Raw genomic sequence first — 24,386 nt, 5'->3', positions numbered from 1 at the left:
AGAAACCCTTCACCCGTTCCAGCAAACTCTGAACTTCGCGGCCCGGCTCCTGAGGTCATAGAGTTTGGGCACCTCCAACTCCCTCAGAGATGCATGGGCATACTTAGAGAAGCAGGAAAAACTAACAACTGATATTGCTACTCAAGTAAGTGGAAGCGCTTTGTCATCTGGTGCAATTCCAAGAGCATCAACCCCATTGACTGCCCTTCTACCCACATTGTATTGTACTCCACTCAATTACTAGACTCAGGCCTGGTTTTTAACTCACTAAAGGTTCCCTTAGTTGCTCTTTCAGCCTAGTCTATGTCACAACAGAAGGTGTTGTGGTGGAAGATACCAGTTATTAAGGCTTTCAAGGAGGGAGTTAAAAGAATTCACCCCCCATTTCTAACCCGGCTCCCGGATGGGACCTAAATGTGGTACTGACTAGACTTATGGGGTCTCCTTTCGAGCCCATGCATGAAGCAAGTCTTAAGGATCTTACCTACAAGACCGCCTTCTTAATAGCTATCACTGTCATAAGAAGAGTCAGTGAACTACAGGCCCTCTCAGTTCTAGACCCCTTTGTTACAGTTCACAGAGAAAAGGTTGTTCTGCACACTCACCCTTGGTTTGCGCCTAATTTCATTTCAAAGTTCCATGTGAACCAGTCCATAGAACTACCAACCTTCTTGCAGAACCCCTCTAACATAGCGGAAAGAAGCCTGCACACACTACGCAGGGCAGTCCTGTTTTTCCTGGAAAGAACTCGACCACTAAGAAAGACAAGCCCGTTTTTCATTTCAGTGGCAGCGGGTAGAGGAGACCCTGTCTCCAGATCTACCATCTCTAGGTGGATTGTCAAATTTGTCAAATGAATCACACACTGCCACACTCTTGCTAAGAGCGAACTACCTCTCAAGCCTAGAGTACACTCTGCTTGAGGCACGGGGCTTCCATAGCATTCATTGCAAATGTTCCCCTAGAGTCCATTTGCAAAGCGGCAACCTGGAGTTCTGTACACACCTTTACAAAACACTATTGCCTAGACACTCTTACTCTAGGTCTGATTCTCAGGTGGGACAAGCAGTACTAAGACATCTTTTCACTACTGTTCCTAATCGCAACCCACCTCCAACTCCGGGTACTGCTCGATAGTGTATGCACAGCATGTGATTCTAAGCAGATTAACAAGCATCAGAAGACATGCATTACTTGCCGTAAAAGCATTTCTGATGATTGTATCTGCTTAGATTCACATGCGCCCACCCTTCCTCCCTGCTCGGATGGAATGAACATAGACGTCTACTACTTTTTCTCTTTACTTTACTCACTCACGATATTCATAAGGCTACCTCACGGCAGAAAAAATACAATCGGAGGGACCTCGAAGCGTGAAGGATTTTGGGGACAATACACGTCACGGATAGTGTACAGGCACGCACATGTTGACGTCCCCTTTCGATTCTCAAAAGACAAGGTGCAATACTCTGCGGTTACCACTGGATGTCGGACTATATGCACAGCATGTGAATCTAAGCGGATACAATCATCAAATGCTTTTACAGTAAATAATGCATGTCATATCTGGGAGCCCAACTCCCACCACCCCCCACTTTCCTTGGAGACTCAAGACAAACAAACTCTAGGTTTCTTCACTTTCCACAGGAACCGTAACATAGTCCCCATGGTTACTCTGAAGTAGATGTTGGGGATCTGAATAGGCAGTATCTGGAACAGATACAGGATCTTGCGGAGGACTACCATCTTAAGCGCATTCAGCCGTCCCATCCAAGAGATGGTGCGCTCCTTCAATTTTCCCTAATCCTTCTCCAGGGCTGTCATCGGGGGCAGAAGGGGAGAGTTGGCTTCATGCAGCCCTCAAGCCCTCTTATAACACTGACGCTGAGATACCTCCGAGACCCCACATTAACCTTCATGCCGAGTGGAAGGAATCATCCCAAATCGTTGTCCTTGCCTCTATCTACGGTAAATAGTAGCGACTTGCCCTTATTAATTTTAAAGCCCGACAGTTTCCCGCATTCCTCAATCGACTCCACCGCTGCTGGGACCAATGACAATGGATTTACCAAGTGGAGGAGCATGTTATCCGCATACAGCCCTACCTTATACAAATTCTCACCAACCCGAATCCCTTCAACTCTTCTGTCCTCCCTTAACCTGTTGGCCAAAGGTTCTAGAGACAGTACAAATAGTGTCGGGGAGAGCGGGCACCCCTGTCTTGTCCCTCTTTCCAGATTAAGCCAACGCGAGTATCCCCCCTTTCACCGCTACACATGCCCTGGGGGAATCGTAGAGTGCCATAATGCCCCTTACGCGACCCTTACTTACACCAAACTTAATTAGCACAGCTTCCAAAAAGTCCCACTTGACCCCGTCAAAGGCCTTCTCGGCATCTATGTAGAGAAGCGTGGGGTCAACATCTCAACTTTGTACCTTGTTAACTAAATTAAGTGTCTTCCTCATGGTATCGGTCCCCTGCTGCCCTCTTACAAACCCCACCTGGTCCGAATGTACAAGTCTAGACAAGTGTCCCTTCAACCTTGCGGCTAGTACTCTGGCGTAGATCTTGGCATCTATATTCAAGAGAGAAATAAATCGGACAGTAAGAGCTGCACGCCCAGGGATCCCTGCCCTCTTTCTTTGTCACCATGATCAGAGCCTGTGTAAAATGGTCTGGTGATTTCCCGGTTGTCAAAATGCCATTAAATAGTTTTGTCAGGAAGGGGAGCAGGGCCGGGAGAAAAGACCTATAGAATCCCAATGTAAAGCTGTCATCCCCTGGGGCCTTGCCTAATTTAAACCGCCGTAAGCCATCCTAATTTTCTCCCCAGTGATTGGAGCTTCTAAGCTTTCCGTTTTCGTGAGCAGGGGGAGATTGGATTCTTCTAGGTATTTTCCAATGTCCTCAATGCTCGCTTTCCCCTCACTCTGAAGGGGCCCCTGAGGGACCCTCGAATGTGGAAACAAGGCACAATCACCACACACAAACTAATACGCCAGACACGAGGTTGTATTCCCAAAATCTAGGGTTTATTGCAAAGTAAATAGTCCCAGTTGGCCAAATGGTCCCACGTCCCACGACGTGTGTCTAACATACCTTGGGGGACGCGAGGGAGCGAGAATCGTACATCAGTTACATATATACAAAATGAGCATTCTTACAATCAGTAATGACACATTCGATGCCGCCCTAATTCATTTCCTTTGAATTGGAGGCAATGATTGACCATAGTGACGAATATGACACCTTAGACCATTATATTTAGCAACAGTTTATAATCTCCGACCTACAGACACAAGTCTTTAAAATAAAGAACATAACGCTTCTGTTTTCATGGACAAGCTGTGCGTAGGGGATGGCACATTCCAGGCCTTGCTATCTCCTAGTTTCTATTCACGCTTACTCTCTGGGGCCTCACAGTGCTCAAGAAGGGGGTCCGCAAAGAACATCATTTAAACCTTTTAATATTAGTTTCGTACATTGCTATTCCTCTAGGGAGACTCGCTGGCATCTGTGTACTCATTAGAATGCCTTGCTCTTCGCCTCCAAGGATACTCGAGGGAGGGAACCAGGCATTTCTGTCTGGCTTACGATGTTATGTTTCAACATGCCTTTTAACAACCTTGGACCTTTGAAGCAGAATAATAAGTTAGCAAAGCAGTTTTACATGAGGCAAAGAGGCAGCGTTAGAGAAAATGAAGAGAAAACAAAATGGTGATTTTGGTCATCTTAAAATGGCTCCACTCTAGTTAAGCTAATGACTATATAATGACTAATAACTATATCTTCTTAACACTGAAAATGAGGCGGTTGGGCTTCGGCCAACCAAGTGTCCTACATTGACTTCCGGTCGAGGGGCATCTAATTTTTCTAGACTGACAACTCCTGTACGGGCCCTCATAGAATACTGCAAATGCCTCCTGTATCTCTTCAGCAGAACCCTCAGCGGTCCTCCTTCCTCCCTCCCTCCACAACCCACCTCTCTGCTCACTGACCACGTAGCCTAGCCGCCAGAAGAGCATGCACCTTGTCACCTTTCTCGTAAAACTTCTGTTTAAAAAAATTGTAGGCTGCAGGGGGGCGCTGTTGCGCACGCACGTGATGGCTGCCTAGCTGTAGAGCTCCATCCAAACAATATCCTTAATTCAATATAATATGTCTCTGGAGCCGCACAGCGAGGAGATTTTCAGTATTGAATGTACATGAAAGGCTGTAGAACACCCAGTGTGAATGCTGAACCCATCTGACATCAACCAGCTGAGAAATCCAATATTGAAAAGCTGAGCGGGAGTGCCAACATGCAGAGGCCGGCTACGAGAATCGCCAGATAATCATTCCACACCGCAGGAGGGGGCCAAGCGACCAGGCAGTGTGAGGGGAGGAGCCAGTCCTTGCTGCCTTAGCTCGGCCACGCTCAGTGCAGGCATCTGTCCCGCGCATGTTGGCCTAAAGGCATCAAGAGTGTTGGGGCATACATTTGATGCAGAGACCGGCTAGACTTCACCCAAGGCGCCTTAGGAGGCCGGGAGCCGGGTGCCGGAAGTTGGTCGCTGAGAATACAGCCCACAGAACTGCAGCAACAAAACTAGTCCGGTGGGCATGGGCCAAACTGCAGGGCACTGGAGCTATTGCTAGTCACTAGACACAGCTGCTACCACCTTGTCTGATCCGGAGAACGCAGTGAAGTGGGACCAAGTATACAGTGGGAGGCAGCTGCGGCAGGGAGTACCAGAACACCCTGAGCTCGCCCGGCGGCTATGCTGTGCAGAGAAGGCCGCTCACCGAACCCTGTATGATCCGATCCTGCTGCTACAGCAAGTAAGGAGTGACCATCTCCCCCAGCCCATACCTCTCCCTTTCTAGGCGGACCGACACAGTAACGGCATAACATGGAACCGGCTGTATAGCAGTAGCTGCACCACTCGCCTACACCCCACATTACACGCATAGCGGAGGCTCGAGCACTGGATTGAAGCAGGCTCACAAAAACTAGACAGACCATAGTGAACTGGAGCGATGACTACCGGCCGGGGAGTATAGTGGGCACCCGAAGGAACAACGGTTGAAAGCGGGAGCTTCAACGAGAAAATACTCTGACACTTAAATGGAACACCCGACGCAACAATCACAATCTCTATAAACGTGGGAGAATACAGTCCATTCTGTGACACAAGTCGGAAAACATCCATGGCACCATAGGGAGGACACCAGGAATACTTTCTGTATGTCAGAGCTTCAAAACAGGATCCTTCAGGTGGAGAGTCCAAACGGCAGGATTAAAATATAACAGAGACCCTGGGCTGGGACTGAGGCAGATACAGTAAAGCAAGGCAAACCATACAAGATACCCTTCCACGTTGCGTGAGTGCTGTGAGTAAACAGTGATACCACTCCTGCTGAATATATCAGTGTCCCACAGCGAGGTCCTGGCCATATAACCCGCCACACCGCAGAACGATAAAAAGACCCACAATATACACTGCACATGCGGTGGACACTACCTACTTGGATTAGGTCAATTAAGCTGCAAGGGCTGCTGCTGACTGAAGGGTGGCAGAGTCTGCTGCACGGTGAGTGCCCCACATGTTGAGACACTAATGTACATTACAGTGAATAAATAATATTGGGTCATTGCTGTGTAGCACCCATGTGATGCAGTAAACCGCACACCCAAGAAGTGGGAGAACGCTACCCATCCTGCTAACAGGACAATATACTGTGAACGTCCTAGTGCACTGGGGCTAACTGATACACAGACATACGACTTCAAGCTTCAACAAGACATTGGCGGTATACTTGACCTAGCCTGAACTGTATGAAAGCCATTACAATACTCTCCCAGAGACAAACTTTATAGGTTTCTTGGTTCTGGCCTAACGGTCTTGCTGGAACCCGGCGTAATTGTCAACTAGGTATATATAGTGACACAGTGCAAGCTGGATACCACCACATCCGTGGTTGTTAGGCAGAAACCTGTGCAGTTCCCTTGGGGACCACTGCAAAAGATTTAGGACTACAGGTGTTGGCAGTAAACCCACTTGGTAGCAGTGTGTACCACCCAGATTTACCTGGTAGCTGTGGCTGAGCAGTCAGACTTCCCTTAAGAAGAGTTAGGCAGTATGCAAAGTATACATAATAGGCACTCAGATACAATAGCACAAGCAAACACTGACCAGAGCTTTGGTAACAAGGTTTCTGATGTTTGTTAATCTGCTTAGAATCACATGCTGTGCATAGGTCCGACATCCAGTGGTCACTGCGGAGTATTGCATTTTGTTTTTCGTAGTCGAAAAGGGGACGTCGACAAGGCGTGTCTGTAACACTATCCCTATAGTGACGTGTGTTGTACCCACAATCCCTCACGCGTCGAGGTCCCTCAGATTGTTTTTTTCCGCCCAGCTACTGGTCGCCTTTACGCGGAGCTCCTCGAGAGACATTGCAGATTTCATCTCCTCGACCTTTGGTCGTTTTCCTATATTAATATAGAACATATCGATCCCCTTCTCGACACTGTTGTGAAGCTGTCTCCGCCGAGCAAGATCTTCGACGGAGGGGACGAGCGGAGGAGATCCTTCGGCGTTGCCGAACACGTGGCCTGGCCTCGCAGGCCAAATACAGTAGGGAGAGTGGGGGTCGTGGGACATCTCTAATTCTTTTCTGAGAATGCCTTTCCTTTTCCCCTTCCTTTCCCTTGGGGTGGTTATCACGTTTTATTGCCTCGGCTATGGAGAGGACACCCTTTAGGTTTTGCCCGCTTTGCAAGGGCAAGTTTACTTGGAAGGACAAGCATTCACGGTGTAACCGCTGCTTGCCCCTCGATCACAAGGAGGAAGGTTGCACGGCTTGTCGGCTTCTTAAGCCGAAGACTCTAAAAGACCGTAGGGTCAAAAGGTGGGTGGCCTACGCTATGTCGAAGGCCGACGCTCCACCCACCGTCGCTACCTCCGACAGTGACGAGGAACGTGATACCACGACCTCCGCTACGGAAGTCGTAAACCCCCCTAGAGAGCGCACACGCGCTTCGTCGTCTGTCCCCGGCCCCGACGGGCTCGGCTCACGCCCTGCTTATGGGGATGAACACCCCGGCGACACTGACGCACACAAGACCACACATAAGCACACAACCCATGGCTCTTCTTTGCCGAAGGCAAAGAGAGCATCAGCGCCCAAGGAGACGCAGGTTTCACCGGCGGCCTCCTCGGACCGTTCGGGTTCGAAGCCCCTCTCGCAACCGCAGCCGCGACCAGCGACTGGGCTTTCGGCAAATAAGGGCGCCGCCCCCAAATCATCGGCCGGAGCGCATCAGCAGAAAGCGCATGCCGCCGTAGAGCGTTCGACACCCATGACGTCGAAACCACAGCTCTCCGCTGACAAACGAGTCGCTGAGAGCTTGGCGAGGATCGTGGTAGCCGACGCCCACAAGCGTACGCCGAAAGACACGTCGAGCGCTACGCAAAGGTCGAAAGACACGCCGAAAACACAGGGGCGATCTCCTTCAGTCGAAGGGATTCCCAGCACACCTCAAGGCTTTTCGGAGGGCGACGGGACACTTTCCTCGACGTTATGGGAGAGGTTGAGTCGTTTTCAGCTACAAGACACCAATTTTCCCCCGCTAGACCGCTCAGGGGTACCCCATGAAACCATTGAAAGGCTCCATCTCTGCATGGAAAGAATGGAGAGGTTTATGAATGCCCAAAACCCTCCCACTCCAAAGAGAATAAGAGAAGGGCCTCAGGAGGACCCCAGGGCCAAAATTCCAAGATTAGTCAATCCTCACCAGGACACAGCCTCAGACTTCCACAGTGTGTATGACCTCACTGGGGAAGAACATTATTTTGAGGAAGAGGATGATTTTATGGACGACGACGAAGACGGACGGAACCAGGAGGAAGGTCTGGAAGACAGCCCAGACTTGGTAGAAGAAGGCTTCGGAGAAAATCCAGAAGAAGGACCTTCTCACCCCTGGCAATCACCATCAATATATTCCGACACTGATGTCCTGAACCTAAATCCTCCTGACATTTCACCTGTTAGAAACACGTCTCCCATTGACGATCAACCCACATTTAATGCCCTGTTGCGCAGAGCAGCAGCACACTTCGAACTGGACACTGGGGAGCACTCCCCTGAATTAGACTTTGTAGAAAGGGTAATTAAGGAGAAACCCCCGGTCAGTCAGACAATTCCCCTCCTCGCTTCGGTGAAGAGAAGAATCATCCCTTCGCTGTCCACACCCGCACTAATCAGAGGGGCCAATCCTAGAATTGAAAAACTTTTCACTCCTTCACCCTCAGACCCGCTGTACATCAGGGGACATTCCATTCCGGATTCCCTGGTAGTAACCAACTCAAGAAAGAGGGCAGGGGTACCACTTTCCACCAGTGAGGCGCCACCTGACAAGGAGGGCAAGCGGTTATATGCCCTTGCAAAAAGAATTACATCCTCGGCCGCCTTTTCGGCAAGAATTGCCAACAACAATTCTTTGCTCGCTAGCTATGCGGACGTGCAGTGGGCCAAACTGCGCAAAGACGCCGAAGAAGCGCCGGAACCATTACGTACACGCCTGCTTTCAACTATTGGCGAAGGAACCCAGGTCAACCAGAGTATTGTAAAGAGCTCTCTGGATGCGGCAGAAACTGCGGGACGTTCCCTAGTTCAGGGAATAGTCCTAAAACGACACGTATGGCTGCGCAACTCAGGGTTCAAACCGGAGACACAGGCGTCTTTAATAAATAAACCTGTTGAAGACTCAAACCTCTTCGGGAAAGCGGTGGATGAGGCTCTGGAGATGGCTAAATAAAGAGTTCGATACGATCAAAACTCTTGACCAAATCTCTAAGCCCGCTACCAGGCGCGGCTATGTAAACGCTTTTTTCGTGGCCAACGCCAACAACAAAACCAGCAGCAACAGTACCCTGCCACCAATTTCCAGACCAATAGTGCCCAGTACAGCCAAAGAGGACAGCGCCGGGGCAAAGGAAGAGGGCGAGGGTCCACCCCCAGAGGTTCCCAAGCCCCTAACAACACCAAGTGACGCGAAGATTCGCGTCCCCTCCCATGCAACACCGGTCGGGGGCCGGATAACATCCTTTCTTCATCCTTCTACAAGAAGTACAACAACTGCTGGAAAAAGGAGCCATAGAGGTCGTGCCTTTATCTCAGGTAACGGAAGGTATTTATTCAGTGTACTTCCTTGTACCCAAAAAGGATCTAACCATGCGCCCTGTATTAGATCTGCGCCCAGCGAACAAGTTCATCAAACCCCAAAAGTTTCGTATGGTGACCCTGCAGGAAGTAATCCCACTGCTATCACAGGGAGATTACATGACAACATTGGACATGAAAGATGCATACTTTCATATTTTAATGTTGCCAGCGCACAGAAAATACCTCCGGTTCATGATAGAGGGCAAACACTACCAGTTCAGAGTGCTACCCTTCGGGATAGCATCAGCACCGAGGGTATTCACGAAGGTACTGGCAGTGGCAGCGGCCCACCTGCGCAGGTTGTCCATCCCAGTTTACCCTTACCTCCACGACTGGCTCATAACAGGGGATTCTTACGAAACATGCTTCTCCAATACCCAAAAGACTGTAGACCTTTTGTTCCAGTTGGGCTTCTCCATCAAAGAAAAGAAGTCCAGTCTAGACCCCAGCCAAATCAAACAATTCCTAGGGGCTCTAATTCAAACAAAGGACGGCCTCGTCTTCCCCTCCAAAGAGAGGGTCCAAAACATGTTGTTACAGATCCCTCAATATGTGACCGGTCGAGAGGTGACGGTACGCAAAGCAATGCGCTTGCTAGGCATGATGGCGTTGTGTATTTATTTGGTACCTCACGCGCGCCTGCGCATGCGCCCAATGCAGGAGTGGCTCAACAGCCAGTGGTGTCAGGCCAGCGGACTATGGGACGACCTAGTAGTGGTCTCGCAGGCCTTAGTTCTCTCGCTACGGTGGTGGACAAAAGAAAACCTAGAAAAAGGGAAACCCTTTGCCACACCCGCGGCGGAAGCCACTCTAACCACAGACGCATCCCTCACAGGATGGGGGGCTCACCTATCCCATCAAACTGCTCACGGGGAGTGGACTCCGAACGTAGCATCCAAACACATCAATCTTCTGGAGCTACTAGCGGTGTTCAAGGCGCTAAAAGCCTTCAAGGAACACCTACAAGATAGGACAGTGATGGTCCTTACAGACAGCACCACAGCCATGTATTACATCAACAAACAGGGGGGAACCCACTCTCCAGGACTGTCCAAACTGGCCCAAAACATATGGAAGTGGGCTCTCAAACAGAATATGTTCCTTCTGTCACAACAGGTACCAGGGGAACTCAATCTGCTGGCAGACAAACTCAGCAGAGATTTCCCCCTGCCCGAAGAGTACGAATGGCGACTGCACGAAGACATCGTCTTCGACGTCTTCACGCAATGGGGGTTCCCAGAAATAGACCTGTTCGCAACCCTGGAGAACTCACAATGCCAAAGTTACGCCTCCAGGTACCCCCAGAACCAATCCAAGGGGAACGGTCTGTCGATTCAATGGTCAGGGAGATTTGTTTACGCTTTTCCCCCCGACTCCCCTTCTCAACAAGGTAGTGCACAAGATGCACCAGGAACAAGTAACCATGATACTGGTGGCTCCAATGTGGGCCCGACAGCCATGGTTCGCTCACTTGATGGAGATGTCTCTATCTCCCCCAGTGAAACTCCCCTGCCCGTACAACATGCTGTCACAAGACAGGGGCAGGACTCTGCATCCATGCCCCCAGAACATGAACTTAGCAGCCTGGCTCCTGAGATCATAGAATTTGGACATCTACAGCTCCCGCAGAGATGCATGGACATCCTCGGGGAAGCCAGAAAACCTAACACTCGCCACTGCTATTCTAGCGAAGACGAAGAGTTTTGTCATTTGGTGCAGAGGAAAGAGCATCAACCCAATTGACTGCTCTCCCACACATATTATTCTATACCTGACCCACTTATTGGATTCAGGTCTAGTGTTCAATTCCATTAAAGTCCACCTAGTGGCACTTTCTGCATACACCACTTCCCAACTCAAAGTGTCGTGGTGGAAGATCCCTGTTATAAAGGCCTTCATGGAGGGAGTAAAGAGAATACACCCCCCGATAGCTGACCCAGCTCCCGGATGGGACCTTAACGTGGTACTTACCAAACTCATGGGCTCACCACTTCAACCCATGCACAAAGCAACTCTTAAAGACCTCACTCTTAAGACTGCTTTTCTAATAGCTATCACCTCCATCAGGAGAGTAAGTGAACTACAGGCTCTTTCTGTTCTAGACCCCTTTGTTACAGTTCACAAAGATAAAGTGGTTCTACGCACTCACCCAAGGTTTGCTCCAAAATTAATCTCAAAATTCCATGTAAACCAGTCTATAGAACTACCAGCGTTCTTTCAAAATCCTTCCAACTTGGGAGAAAGGACTCTGCACACACTAGATGCGCGCAGAGCGGTCATGTTCTACATGGAAAGAACCAGACCACTGAGGAAGACTAATCAGTTCTTCGTCTCGGTGGCAGCAGGAAGAGAAGGGGATGCAGTTTCAAAGTCCACTATTTCTAGATGGATTGTTCAATGCATCACTCTCTGCTATACTCTTGCTAAGAGAGAACTGCCCTTTAGGCCAAGAGCACATTCTACTCGAGGCACGGGGGCGTCCATAGCGTTCGTTGCAAATGTTCCCCTTGAGTCCATCTGCAAAGCGGCTACCTGGAGTTCTGTGCACACCTTTACAAAACACTACTGTCTAGATGCACACTCTAGATCTGACTCCCAGGTGGGACAGGCAGTATTAAGACATCTTTTCTCTACTGTTCCTTCTCATAACCCACCGCCAACTCCGGGTACTGCTCGCTAGTCTATGCACAGCATGTGATTCTAAGCAGATTAACAAACATCAGAAGACAATGCATAAACCTTACCGTAAAAGCATTTCTGATGGTTGTATCTGCTTAGATTCACATGCGCCCACCCTTCCTCCCCGCTTGGATGGAAGGAACATAGACATCTTTCTATATTTCTCTCTTTTCTGTACTCACTCACGTCTAGAAGGCTCCCTCAGGGCAGAAAAATACAAACAGAGGGACCTCGACGCGTGAGGGATTGTGGGTACAACACACGTCACTATAGGGATAGTGTTACAGACACGCCTTGTCGACGTCCCCTTTTCGACTACGAAAAACAAAATGCAATACTCCGCAGTGACCACTGGATGTCGGACCTATGCACAGCATGTGAATCTAAGCAGATACAACCATCAGAAATGCTTTTACGGTAAGTAATGCATTGTCATATAATTATTTATTTTAAAACACACTTATTGAAACACTCCAGCACTATTATTGTAAATCACTCTAAACACACTTACTATTATTATATATACACTCCTTATTCCTTATCAGACAAGGCTTAGTTAACACCACTTATTTCTAAACAGGGGTGAGCGCGTAACTATAGATGGCACTCCAATAAGGTAACAAAAAGGGAGGGAAAAAGGCAAATGTAGGAAAATACACCACACTAATACTTAGGAACTCTTAAGCAAGGCAGGAAAGTCAAAAGTTACTTGTGAGCCAAAGTCCATAGGCCGGGCCCACTCTTGGAGAGAGCAGGGCACAAATGCACCCAAGATCACAAAAGGACAACCGGCTTAAAAAGTCTTGCAGGGGGTTCGGAAAGGTTTTAGTTAGGCTCAGAAAAGTTTAGCCAGGGTGTCCCAGCCTAACCCAGGTGCAAAAGCCGGGGGCTAAATCTACCCCGTACAGTCGGTTGCAAGGGAAGCCAGGCTGGACACAGTGCCTTAAGTGGAAAAGATCCTCCAGCGGGGGCAGTTGTTCGTGGCAGCAGGTGCAAGTCACGGCGTCGTTCAGAGGAAGAGAAGATCTCGACGTGGAGGAAAGCTGAAGGTCGTTGCACTGCCAGGGAAGAAACCAGCCGCTGAGTTTTCCGGTTAAAGGTAGTACCCTTTGATTTGCGGTAGTGGTGAAACGTGGTATCCCGGTTGCCGGGGTGCTTGGCACAGGCAAGGCGGCCACGAGATGCTCCAGGAAGCGAAAAAGGAAGTAGACTGGTTATCCCCACCAGTTAAGGAAGAAGACTCTCCGGGCTGGAGATCTCCTCTGTCGTTGGGAAAAGTGGTGAGACGGTTCAGCAGGGCTCCACCGGTGGTGTCGTCGTAGCAGGTCGGCTCAGCTTCTCCCTCGTCGGATTCTTAGGTCCTGTGGCAACTTCTGAAGTTCCAGTCCCCAAAGCCCTGCTTTTATGCAGCAAACCCCCATTCACTCAGCCTAGAGGTCACTCAAACATGCTAAGTGGTGAGCCGGCCGGCTCACCACTTGGGCCAATCAGGACGTAGTGCGACTTGAGTTGCCTAGGCAACTCAGTCCAGGGTGCCTAAATCCCCCTCCACCCCTCCTAAGTACCCCAGACAGAGTGCCACCACTTTGGAGGGCTTCTGTGGAGAAGCCCGCCAAAAAGTGGAACAAAGGGCTTAACTTGGGTTGGAGTCACAGAAGCGAACACAAACGCCATTTTAGAACAGAGTTCTGGCAAAAAATACCAACTGGAGAATTAATATTAATTAAATAAACCGGCGGTATGTTCGAGGCTATACGAATTAAATAATTAAAGTTGGTAGCCTCGAACAATCGGAAATCCCATAGGAATATAAAAAGTAGTATCCACTACCACCAGCCAAAACTCGATCAGGAGGGACGGAGACGTGCCCTCTCGACTAACAGACTCCGGGGCAATCGAATTGCCCCGGCCAGTACGTCCACAATATGATGGTTTGTACTGGTTCTGTTCAGAATTCAAGACTAGTAAAGTCAATGTTGACTTTACATGCCCTGGGAGACAGTAGTCAGTCCCAGGGTATGGAGTCTATACTGGGGGGTCACTATTATACCCCTGTGTTACTGCACTGAGGGTGCTGTGTAACACCCATCACAAAAACACATGAAGCCCTATGGAGTAAAAGACCCCATAGCCCATAAAACACATCTAGAATCAAAGAGACACACTCAAATCATGTCCAAGAGTGAGGGTAAAAGAGTCTCACTCTTGGCAGGAGTAAAAAATAAACCCCAAAAATCCAGCAAAGCTGCTGGGGGACTCAATAGGTTAGGAAATTCAGCCTAAACAGAGAATTCTCCCTAACAGTGGTAACAATCCACAATCTCTGACTGGACGTCGGACCCTGTGAAGTTCTAAATACGGAAACACAAGAGACGTATCGCCTGCGGCTGATCAGCGTTTAGAAACGCAGCTTTTGACAATGCCAAATAGTCTGAACAAGCCAGAGCCATCAAAAGAGCAACAAGAGTCCAGGCAGTACAATTCAACAAAGGTAACTTTTACGATGCCAAGCAACTAACTGAATAGCGGAACCCCATAAACAATACTTGTCGCTGTATCCCGGTAGCTGGTCTGTAAAGCAGCCTCAACGTAACCAACTACTGAGAATGACAAAACGGAGCTTGGGCAAAAAGGGCCCAATGGACTAATTTACACCCAGGCCCCGGCGCCATCGATGCCTGCGACTGGGGAAGCCCCGTCAACGTCTACAACCAACCCTAGAGACGATAATCTTCTCACTACCATGCAAAATTGATTCCTATCCGTGAATGAAAAACTGAACAAATTGTTTCCACTATAGGTCCACTCAAGGCCCGATTGGATAAAGAAAGTGCTTGTGTGAAGGAAACGGAGGCCAGAATAAGCACTAATGAGGACACAATTGGGCAACATGGCCGAGATATTGTACAACTCAGGGGTGAAGTTGCCAAGATGCATAGTAAATGCGTGGACCTGGAATCCAGGTCCAGGATGAACAACATACGCATAGATGGTGTTGCAGAATCCTTCGGCAAAGGGCCCATGGAAGTGAAAGTTGAGGCTCTCCTGAAATCCCTATTCGGAGCGACAGTGTTCTCAGACCATTTTCTAATTGAAAGAGCTTACCGCACCCTTGCACGGGCGCCTAAACCTGGGGCTCCTCCCCACACCATAATCGCTAAACTGGTCAACTATAGAGACAGAGACTTGATCCTTCGGATGGCCTGGGAATTGCGATCACTGCAATACGAGGGCAACAGCATACATATTTATCCTGATTTTGCAGCAGGAGTGCAGGCCCACAGAAGGTCTCACGAGCAAGTCAAGAGTCAACTTCGACTTCATATTCAGTACGCCTTGATCTTCCCGGACAAGGTTCACATACAACATGGCGGCAGAGCAGATTTTCTTGACAATCCGGCGTTGGCAATCGAGGCCTCTATCCCACTGCTGCCTCGAGATTGCGGCGCAGATCAGAATCGAAGCCCCCGACCTGACTAAGAGAGGAGAGATCCGGCAAACTGACTGTTGTGGAATGTAATGTAATGACTCCTTCAATATTCGGGTGAGATAGGTTAATGAGTGGCACTGAATTAATTGGAGAATTTTGAACCGGACCGGAAGCGTCCAGCTATGGCAGTCATGAAGCTGCAGCATACGCACCTCCGGATGGTTCCACAAGTTCAGGGGGAAACATCATCATGTAGTTGGGGTTGATGGTGCTGGTGGGGAGTAGTTGCCACAGTTGCTTCTTGATATACCAGATAGGAGGGAGGTATGGGTGAGGGAAGCAGGCCGAGTTGGGGTGGTTAAGTTTTAAAATTATGGTTATGTTGATGTAGATGGTACGAAAATTAGAAACTCGATCAAAGATAAGATGACAAGGTTAAATACAAATGGCACGAAATGTAATGGGAGGAAATCGATAGAGTTAAGTTGTTAACTGGGAATGTGAGGTGCCTCAATAATCTGGGCAAGGCCAGGAAAGTGGACGCAAACGTGGCGAGGCACAACCTGCAGATATTAATGCTCCAAGAAACCCATGTATTGAAGAAGGTAAACACAGAGTTTAACACTAGTTGGGGCCCAAACTGCTACTATACGGAATACTCCACACAGGCTAGAGGGGTCTTGACCCTCATCCATCGCTAGGTTTTCAATATACGAACAGTAAAATTGACCCCTGGGACGCTATGTTCTGGTGTGGGGGCGTGTTGGCAGGATGTCCGGTGGTTCTGGTTAATACATATGGACCCAGAGTTTTACCATGATGTGTTCATATGCTTACCCCGCTGGACGAAACCTGGGGTGGGGATTTCATTACGAACCTGGACACTACACTGGATAGATCGGATGCTCCCTGTGTACTCTCGAGCAGCCACCACTCTTCATCAGACGACGAATGGCACAGGTACGTCTTATAGACGCCTTGAGAATACTACACACGCTAGATAAACATTATACGTATTATTCTTCGGTATATGACTGAGTCTCATATCGACTACTGGCTCCTAACTGCGGCCCAATGAAACGCAGTGAGTAGATGTGATATACACCCATGCACACTGTTCGACCATTCCCCGGTTTCCCTATGTCTCGAGATACGTGACACTCCCCCGCACGGACAGCGCTGGGGATGCCAGCTGCGATCCTTAAGGATCCCAATGTCTCAGAATCCCTACATATTGAGATTGAGGCATTCCTTTATATTAATAAAGGCTCTCTTGACAGTCAGCCATACTTTGGGAAACATTTAAGGTATGGACACAGGGTATTAAAATGGCTAAGACCACTGGTATGCTTAAATCGGTTATGATGGAAATTAATCTGCGGGCGCATGAGAGAAGCTACAGTACGACACATAGCAAGAGCACTGTGGCAGATATTAACAAATTGCTGAGTGAATTCCATAAATTGGCCGATGGAGAGGTACAATATATGGCCGCCTCTGTGAGGGCACGTAGATCTGGAGAGGGAGACAAAGCAGGGAAATCATTGGCGAGCATGTTGAAAGCGGAAAACTAATGGACCCCCATTGCCAGTATACAAGCTACAAATGGGGTGGTGTTGACCCAAGGAGAGGGAGATAAATACTGCATTTACACAATTCTACACGACTGAAACGTCTGCATATTTGTATAAACTCGGGCTCCCAAAACTCTCCCCAGAGGCTAAAACCTCATTAGACATTCCGATCAATCAGGAAGAAATAGTTAACTCCATTAAGGCTCTGACGTTTGGGAAAGCATCTGGGTCAGACAGCTTGGGGATTGAGCTATACAAAGAATACCATGATACGCTAGCCCCCATTTTGTTGCAAGTGTGTGAAGAGGCAATGAATAACGGTACACTTCCCGACTCGATGCGTGAAGCCGTAATCACGGTCCTACCGAAACCCCAACGCCCTGCTCATGATATGTCCTCGTACAGATCTCTCTCCTTGATTAATGTAGATGTGGAAATATTTGCCAGAATTCTCGCAACCAGGCTTCTCCCTTGTTTCCCCAGGTGCCCCTTCTCTCCTATATTGTTTGCCCTAACAATTTAACCAATGGCACCGTTTGTTCGAATACACTATGGACATGGGGACATCAGAATGACTGGCCCTCCTCAAATATTTCACTCTATGCAGATGATACCCTCCTATATATTCAAGACTTTGAGGTAAAAAGTGTACCTATTTTTAAAGACATAAATGAGTTCGCACAATACTCATCTAGCACTTTGTTTACATACATGCTTTACATATCAGATTACACATGAACTAATCAGGTTTTTGTTGATTGACCCATTGCTGAAAACTGTTACACACGCACTTTATTGCTTATTCCATATGCCTTAGGTCATCGATATGTTTAAGTATGATGTATTGGACAATGCGGCCGACTTGGCGCCGGAAATGCACCATGCACTTTATTATGCTGAAAATAGTTGCAGATGCACTTTATTCTGTATTCTTTGTGCCATGAGTCATCGATATGTTTAAGCATTATGCATTGCACAATGTAGCCGATTCGGCACAGGGAATGCACTATGCACTTATGTAATATATATGCTGCCTGTCATATATTGTTTGTGCTTTATTGCACTCAGTACTGTTTTAACAGAGTATTTGTATTGCTCGTTTACATGGAATATTTCTCAGGCTTGCTGTAGACATTGCAAGAAGTCCGACACACTGAAGCCAAACTCATTGCACTAATCCAAAGTGGGACCTATCCATCTCGCAAGGACCATAGAGATGTAACAGAATACTGAAGTCTGTTATTTCCCTCGTATGTGATAAAGCGGTTTGGGCAACTGCAAAACGCGTCTGTTTGTGTGTGTGTATGTATATTTGCTTTCTTTTCTGTAATTTTGCAAAAGGATATTTTGAATTGGATAAAACACTTTTGTGAATTAAATTGTTTATTGAATATTGAAATTGTTCTACATTTAACACATTGAATATATGCAAAAGATTTTATTTAACTAAATTAAGCTTTGAGGAACTTAATTGGGACGTTTCTCTGACGAGTGCAACTCTATCAACACAGTGTTTCTGTGGGACCTTTTTGTTTGTTTTTGTATTTACTTAATTTTCTGGATAGATGACCACAGCCTAGCTCATTTAATCTCACCATTGATGAGTTCAACGTTCCCTGAAATTATTGTGTGAACTACCTTGAGCACAGTACAAAATAATGGCCACATATTCTCGTATTGACAAAGATTAAGACATTTTCATCCCAGTGTGTAATTTCATAGGCATGTGGTGTGTGCCGCACGGCCATACTTTTGTACTGTTTCGTGCCCTTCATGAGTCAGCAACTCATTCTGCCTTCCAAGGCAAACTAAACTCCCTGATCCCCAAACAGGAATTCAAACAATCTTGGACAAGATGTACATGATGTGCTTGCCTTACTTTGGCCACAAACTCAGCAATTCAATTAAGGGATCATGTGGAAAACAGCAGCGTCATTTTCAGCAACATTAATCCCATATAACAGTTAAGTACTATTAAAATAGACTTCGCAGCAGAAACGGTACTAGAGCCCTGATATTCAGACAGCCTCTCAGCCGTTCGGTGTCGGGAGAAGCCATCCGAGTGTCAGACTTTTAATAAGATGAATTAAGGTTCAACAAACAACTGTTTCTTTAGCCAAGACACAGGAAAATAAGCTACATCCTCACTGTGGAGGATACCCTGTGTGCATGTAAAATAGACAAACTAAGCAAATCATAGATGTAGCTGGTACCCACTTGGATCCAAAAATGTCTCACTAGGGGGCAACGCCTGCATTGTAGTGCATCTAATCAAATGCCCCAGTGAATTCAAATATAGACCCAACAAGACCTGTCAACAATAATTTGAGCACAGCTCTTGTATTAGAAACACAAAAACATGAGCCCCATAATTGAATATTTTGTGCAATTTAACCCTCAGGACAAAGATTGGGGATGTTTAGTGGGTTTAAATGAGGGAATCAAATGGCAAAGGGTAGCCAAACTTGTAAATAACTTGTGTGGTTCAGCGATAACCCATTTTTAAAGATTGTTAGTAGTACACTGCTGGACCATTGGTCGAATAGTATCTTCAAACTTCAGAAAACAATTTTAGGTACTCCCTCCTATTCCCAAACTGTGTGTTAAGATTGGTTACACCACTTGAATTTAGAGTATGATGGACTTGCTAGGAAGTGCAGTACAAACAGATCCTTGTTGACAATTACCGCTTGGAGAGCAGTCCAGAAATGTAATAATGGATCAGGGAGCTTTGATTTTGCAGCATTTTTTAAAAATGTTTTATTATAGGGGCAGGCACCCATATCACCCCTCCCACACTCGCTACCCTCCAATCCAAAACATGTATTTTCAGTAAATCCTAATCCAGACTACTCCCTAACAAAAAATCCAGCAAAACGTCAGTTTCACCAAACATGGTGAAATGGCCAAACCCAGATTGGCTGGTACCTGCAGTCTCACCAGAGCAAACAAATCATAAACTGTTTCCAGGTGGTAAGGTTCATTTTCTGGTCTACATCTAATTTGGGGATATATTTTCTTACAAAAAATGTGCCCATTTTGACATGGTCCATTGTTTTGAAGGGCATATGGCTACTTTTATTACCTAATCAAACACATACAAAAGGAATAATTTCAGCAAAAAATATTTGTATATGTTCAATGTTAGTCTTATCAATGTTCTCTCTTTATTTAACAGGCTCTTGGATGTATTCTATATTTGTTGTGCTTCAAACAACACCCTTTTGAAGATGGAGCGAAACTTAGAATAGTCAATGGGAAATACTCTATTCCTCAGAATGACTCCAGATATACTGTCTTTCATGCATTAATTCGTAAGTGAAATATTTCAGTTTTTGCAAACTTTCACCTGTTTGTGTGCCGCAAACATGTTTGATTTTATATTTTAATCACATTAAACCCTCTATCAACTTGGTTAATTCCAAATGTTTACAGCATTAACAATTTTGGGGGTTAGCACAATGTTGAGCAACCCGAGTTGGTGGACAATGGTTTGGGAATGGCTAGCATCTAGAAAGGACATCCTTGTATAGAAATGAGCAGAGCGAAAAGCAGGTCACATGTTTTATTTTCCTTTCCTTCCCAAAATAAATGCAGGACTAATGATTGTATTAATGAAAATAGCTGTGTGGGTTCCACGGTTGTACAAACAATATATTGATAAGACTGTTGACATACACTATGCAATGCTCACACATCAGCAAAATCATGAAGTTAATTCTATACAATGTGAAGTAGACAATTAGGAGTATGCAAGAACTTTCTAAGCAGTTTGAGGACAGTGCCAAATTAAAACTATGGCTGTAATTATCTTACTTTTCTAAAGAAAATTCAGACTTTGTGCAAATCTAACCTTCTGAGAATGTTCTGAGCGTTTTGGTTACCAGCAACTTGTGGTGGTGCAGAGTGTCATTCCTTTCACCATTGGAAGCTACCTCGATTCCAGCAAAGTAATTCTGAAGCTACCACTGAGGTAGGATTGCTACCTCCTCCCATTGCAGCACCTCTCAACTCCTCTGTATCAGATGCTAGTTTCTGCCTCAATCTCCTAACTGGGAAGATGGGACATATATTAACTCCTTAACTGCCATGGGTGTCGCCCCAATCCCCAAAGCCTTTTTTGGTGAATTTAGTATGTCGCCATTCAATGCCTTGTAACTTTTTGTTAAATGAGATATCTCGGTCAAATTTGGCCCCTTTTTTCCCCCACATGTAAGCAGTCGTTACGCCACCAAGGAATCCTAATTTGCTGTAGGGCAGTGGTGTTGGGGGTGCGGGGGTGAGAGAAAATAATCAAAAATGGAGCAGATATGTTTTTTTTCCAAATAGAATGATGAACAAAGAAGCCTGTGTTTTTTTCCTTGTAAGTGCTAGGAACAAATGGTTTGCTGTGCTGACTTCCCCATTTTCCAGGCTTTCAAGAACAGGTTAAGTGGAAACCAAAAAAAACATATTTTGATATGGTTATCAACCGTTTTGTGAGAGCTAGTCTATTTTGGCCTTTTTTCCCAATAGGACATGCATGGATGGAATGGAAGAAAAGGGTAGGAAAGCTGAATAGGAGGACAGAAAGGCATACATTTCTGAAAAGTAGACAAAATTCCAAGGTTAGGAAGGGGTGATTTGCGCATTTCAGGCAACAACTACGGGAAGAATTCCATAGTTTGGGATAAAATCAGGAAAATGACAGAAAAAAAAGGTATGTGGTGGACATGGTTGGCCCGGTAAGGCAATGACTTCTGTGAATTTTGAGAAAAACAATGCTCCGCTACATTCCCCCTGACTCTCCAAGTTAGGAAATCACAATTTGTTTTGTAATGTTTCACAAAACAAGCAATACCACAACAAGCCAAAAACAGAGCCATGATAGACAGGAGTTACATGCTTTTGGCCTAAAAACGAAGTACTTAGTATGTATAAATAAGGAAAACAAATGTGGTGAGGAAGGACAAGCATACATTTTCTGAAAGAGCACAGGCAGACGTTTTGATTGGTAGGTGACTTTTGCAGGTTACAAAAGTGTATAGTGCCTAAAGTGGTGACTAAATGTAGGTCACATTTGGGAAATGAAAGGGTTGTGTGACAAAGGGCAGCAGCAAATGGGTCGAAATGTTACGAAAACCACACAAACGCAACAAATGGTATACCTTCCCGCGTTCCCTCAGGTGTGCCGACGAAAATGGTACCTCACGTGTGGGTGCGCCTTGCTGGGCGGAAAGGAAAAAGGCTAAAACACGGATAACCCCAAGTCTTTCGCCACAGCAGATTTTCAGGAATTTTGCTGATGCATACAGCTTACAGATTTGGGCCTAGGGTGTTGAAGCCAGCAAAGAAAATGGGGAACCCCATGCATTTTCGAAAAGAGGACACCCGTGGGAATCCTCAGAGGTCTGACTAGCGCAAATCGGCCCAGAATGTATTACCCACAACCCCCAGCAAAGTCAGAAATGTGGCCAAAAAAACACGATTTTCGCACATTTCATTCTGCTCATCCACCGAAACACGCCGCCAACAACACATGGCCTACCTTCCCGCGTTCCCACAGGTGTTCCAATGAGAGGCAGACCTTCTATGTGTAGGTGTCGTCACCTGGGTGAGAATGGGTAAATCATTTGTACAGTAAGTGCTCTTTAGTGCTCTCAGTAAAGCGTAAAGTGCTGTCAGTAAGCTCATTCACATGCACCTTTGCTCACACTTCTACGAAATACAGGTCGCAATGCAGTCGGATAGACAAGGTGGGGTTTTGCACAAGTAGGAACCTCGATGTTGGCAGTGAAGCCACAGCAAGGCACCCACCGTTTCACTAGCCATTCATACACCTTTTGTGTCTGCAGTCAGTAGGCATCCATTTCAGCAGTCGCACCTCTACCAAATCACTTGCGCCACAGCAAGCGCATCTGCACACTTATAGCATGTGGACATCTGCTCACAATGCAACCGTGTCTCCGGGCAATATCTTTCACATCATTTTCCAACAATTGCATATCAACTGTCTGCATTAAAATGTCATATTCCAACAACCGTATCTGCACAGTCACAGCAATTGGACCTCTGCGCACATTGCAACCGTGTCTCCAGGCAATATCTTTCACACCATTTTCCAGTACTTGCATATCAACTGTGTCGGCATTCAAATGGCATGTGGCTCAAATCGTATCTGCACACTGATAGCAAGTGCACATTGGCTCACTTGGCTACCTGGCCTACAGGCGCTGTCTTTCCTGGTAATAGGTGATAGGATCGAAATCAAAAGGATCGAATGCCTTTTTTTCGACACCAAAAGGACGGAAAAAAGGGGTCGAATTTCTTTGAATATTTTTTTTTAATGGGGGGGGGGTTCCCACCCCAAACCCCTGTTTTCTTTTTTAAAAATACTTTTTTTAGCATACTATACTAAAATGTATATAAATAAATAAATAAATAAAAAAGCATTCAACCCTTTTTTTTCCGATTCTTTTGGATTCGAAAAAAAGGGCATTCGATCCTTTTTTTTTTCAATCCTTTTTTTTCGATTCTTTGACAGTCTTTCCCACCAACTTCGAGTACTCCCATAGCAAGTATGCCTGCATTCACCGGTCATGTTGAAATAATCATATGTGCAACCTTACCCACGCTAAACACACAACCTCTAACATGCTAATCATTTCTGCACTGCTGGGAAAGTGCATTCACAGAAATGACATCTGCATGTACTAAGTAGTTTTACCTCACTCACACCAATTGTGTATCCAAGTCATTCCTACAGAAGACATTTGAGTTACACCACACAACATTATTTCAGTTAAAACAATAAAGAAGGCAGGGTGGTACAAGGTAAGCAAGACCGCCGCCGCCATGTAGATGGTGTCCAAGTACCACTTTCATGACACTTAGGGAGGGGGCCAAAGTGGAGTGTATTATTTTCAAAAGACACCACTTGAGTGGGGGGAACCAGAATGGTGTTCCCGTCTTCTCCAATGCACCCCTCCAGTACAGTGAGCGGGATGGATGTTTTTTTGTAAAGCAAGCCTCAGGTGGAAGGAGCCGGAATCGCGTTACTTTCCAATGTACGCCTGAACGGTTTTTTGTAAAGCAGGCCTGAAGTGGAGCGAGCTGCACTAGTATGTCTTGCCAAGACACCCCAAAGGAGTATGAACCAGAGTGGTGTTCCCTTCTTCTCCAAGGCATTCCTCAAGTGGAGGGAGCTGGAGTGGCATTCCTTTCCAAGATACGTCTGAAGTGGAAGGAGCCTGAATTGGGTTCCTTTGCAAGTCGCACCTCGCGCAGATGGAGCTACACTAACCTCTAAGGCAGACCTCAAGTGAAAGGTACAGGAGTGGTGTGCCTTTCCAAGGCAGGCCTCAAGTGAAGGGAGCAGGACTAGCAATGCACCATCCGCTCCCCTGCCTCTGCGCCCATCCCTGAACCAGCCGCCCCCCTTCGCCGCAAATGCTGGAAGAAACTAAAGATTCTCCCTGACCTAGCTGACGCCCTGCTACACAGACCCCCAACA

General features: G+C 46.7%; 1 protein-coding gene across 1 annotated transcript in view; it reads left to right on the top strand.

Moving 5' to 3' along the window:
- The window catches only part of GAK (cyclin G associated kinase), a 2,243,070-nt gene that overhangs the window by 358,366 nt on the left and 1,860,318 nt on the right, over nucleotides 1-24,386 (top strand). Inside the window, exon 8 of the mRNA XM_069626358.1 lies at nucleotides 20,073-20,208. Coding sequence (XP_069482459.1) covers nucleotides 20,073-20,208 — 136 coding nt within the window. The remainder of the gene's footprint in view (nucleotides 1-20,072; nucleotides 20,209-24,386) is intronic.

The sequence above is a fragment of the Ambystoma mexicanum genome, chromosome 6p, assembly GCF_040938575.1.
Source record: "Ambystoma mexicanum isolate Mex_15411 chromosome 6p, UKY_AmexF1_1, whole genome shotgun sequence".
NCBI classification, from domain to species: Eukaryota; Metazoa; Chordata; class Amphibia; order Caudata; family Ambystomatidae; genus Ambystoma; species Ambystoma mexicanum.
The sequence above is the reverse complement of the archived record's forward strand: the minus strand, read 5'-3'. Positions and strand labels throughout refer to the sequence as shown.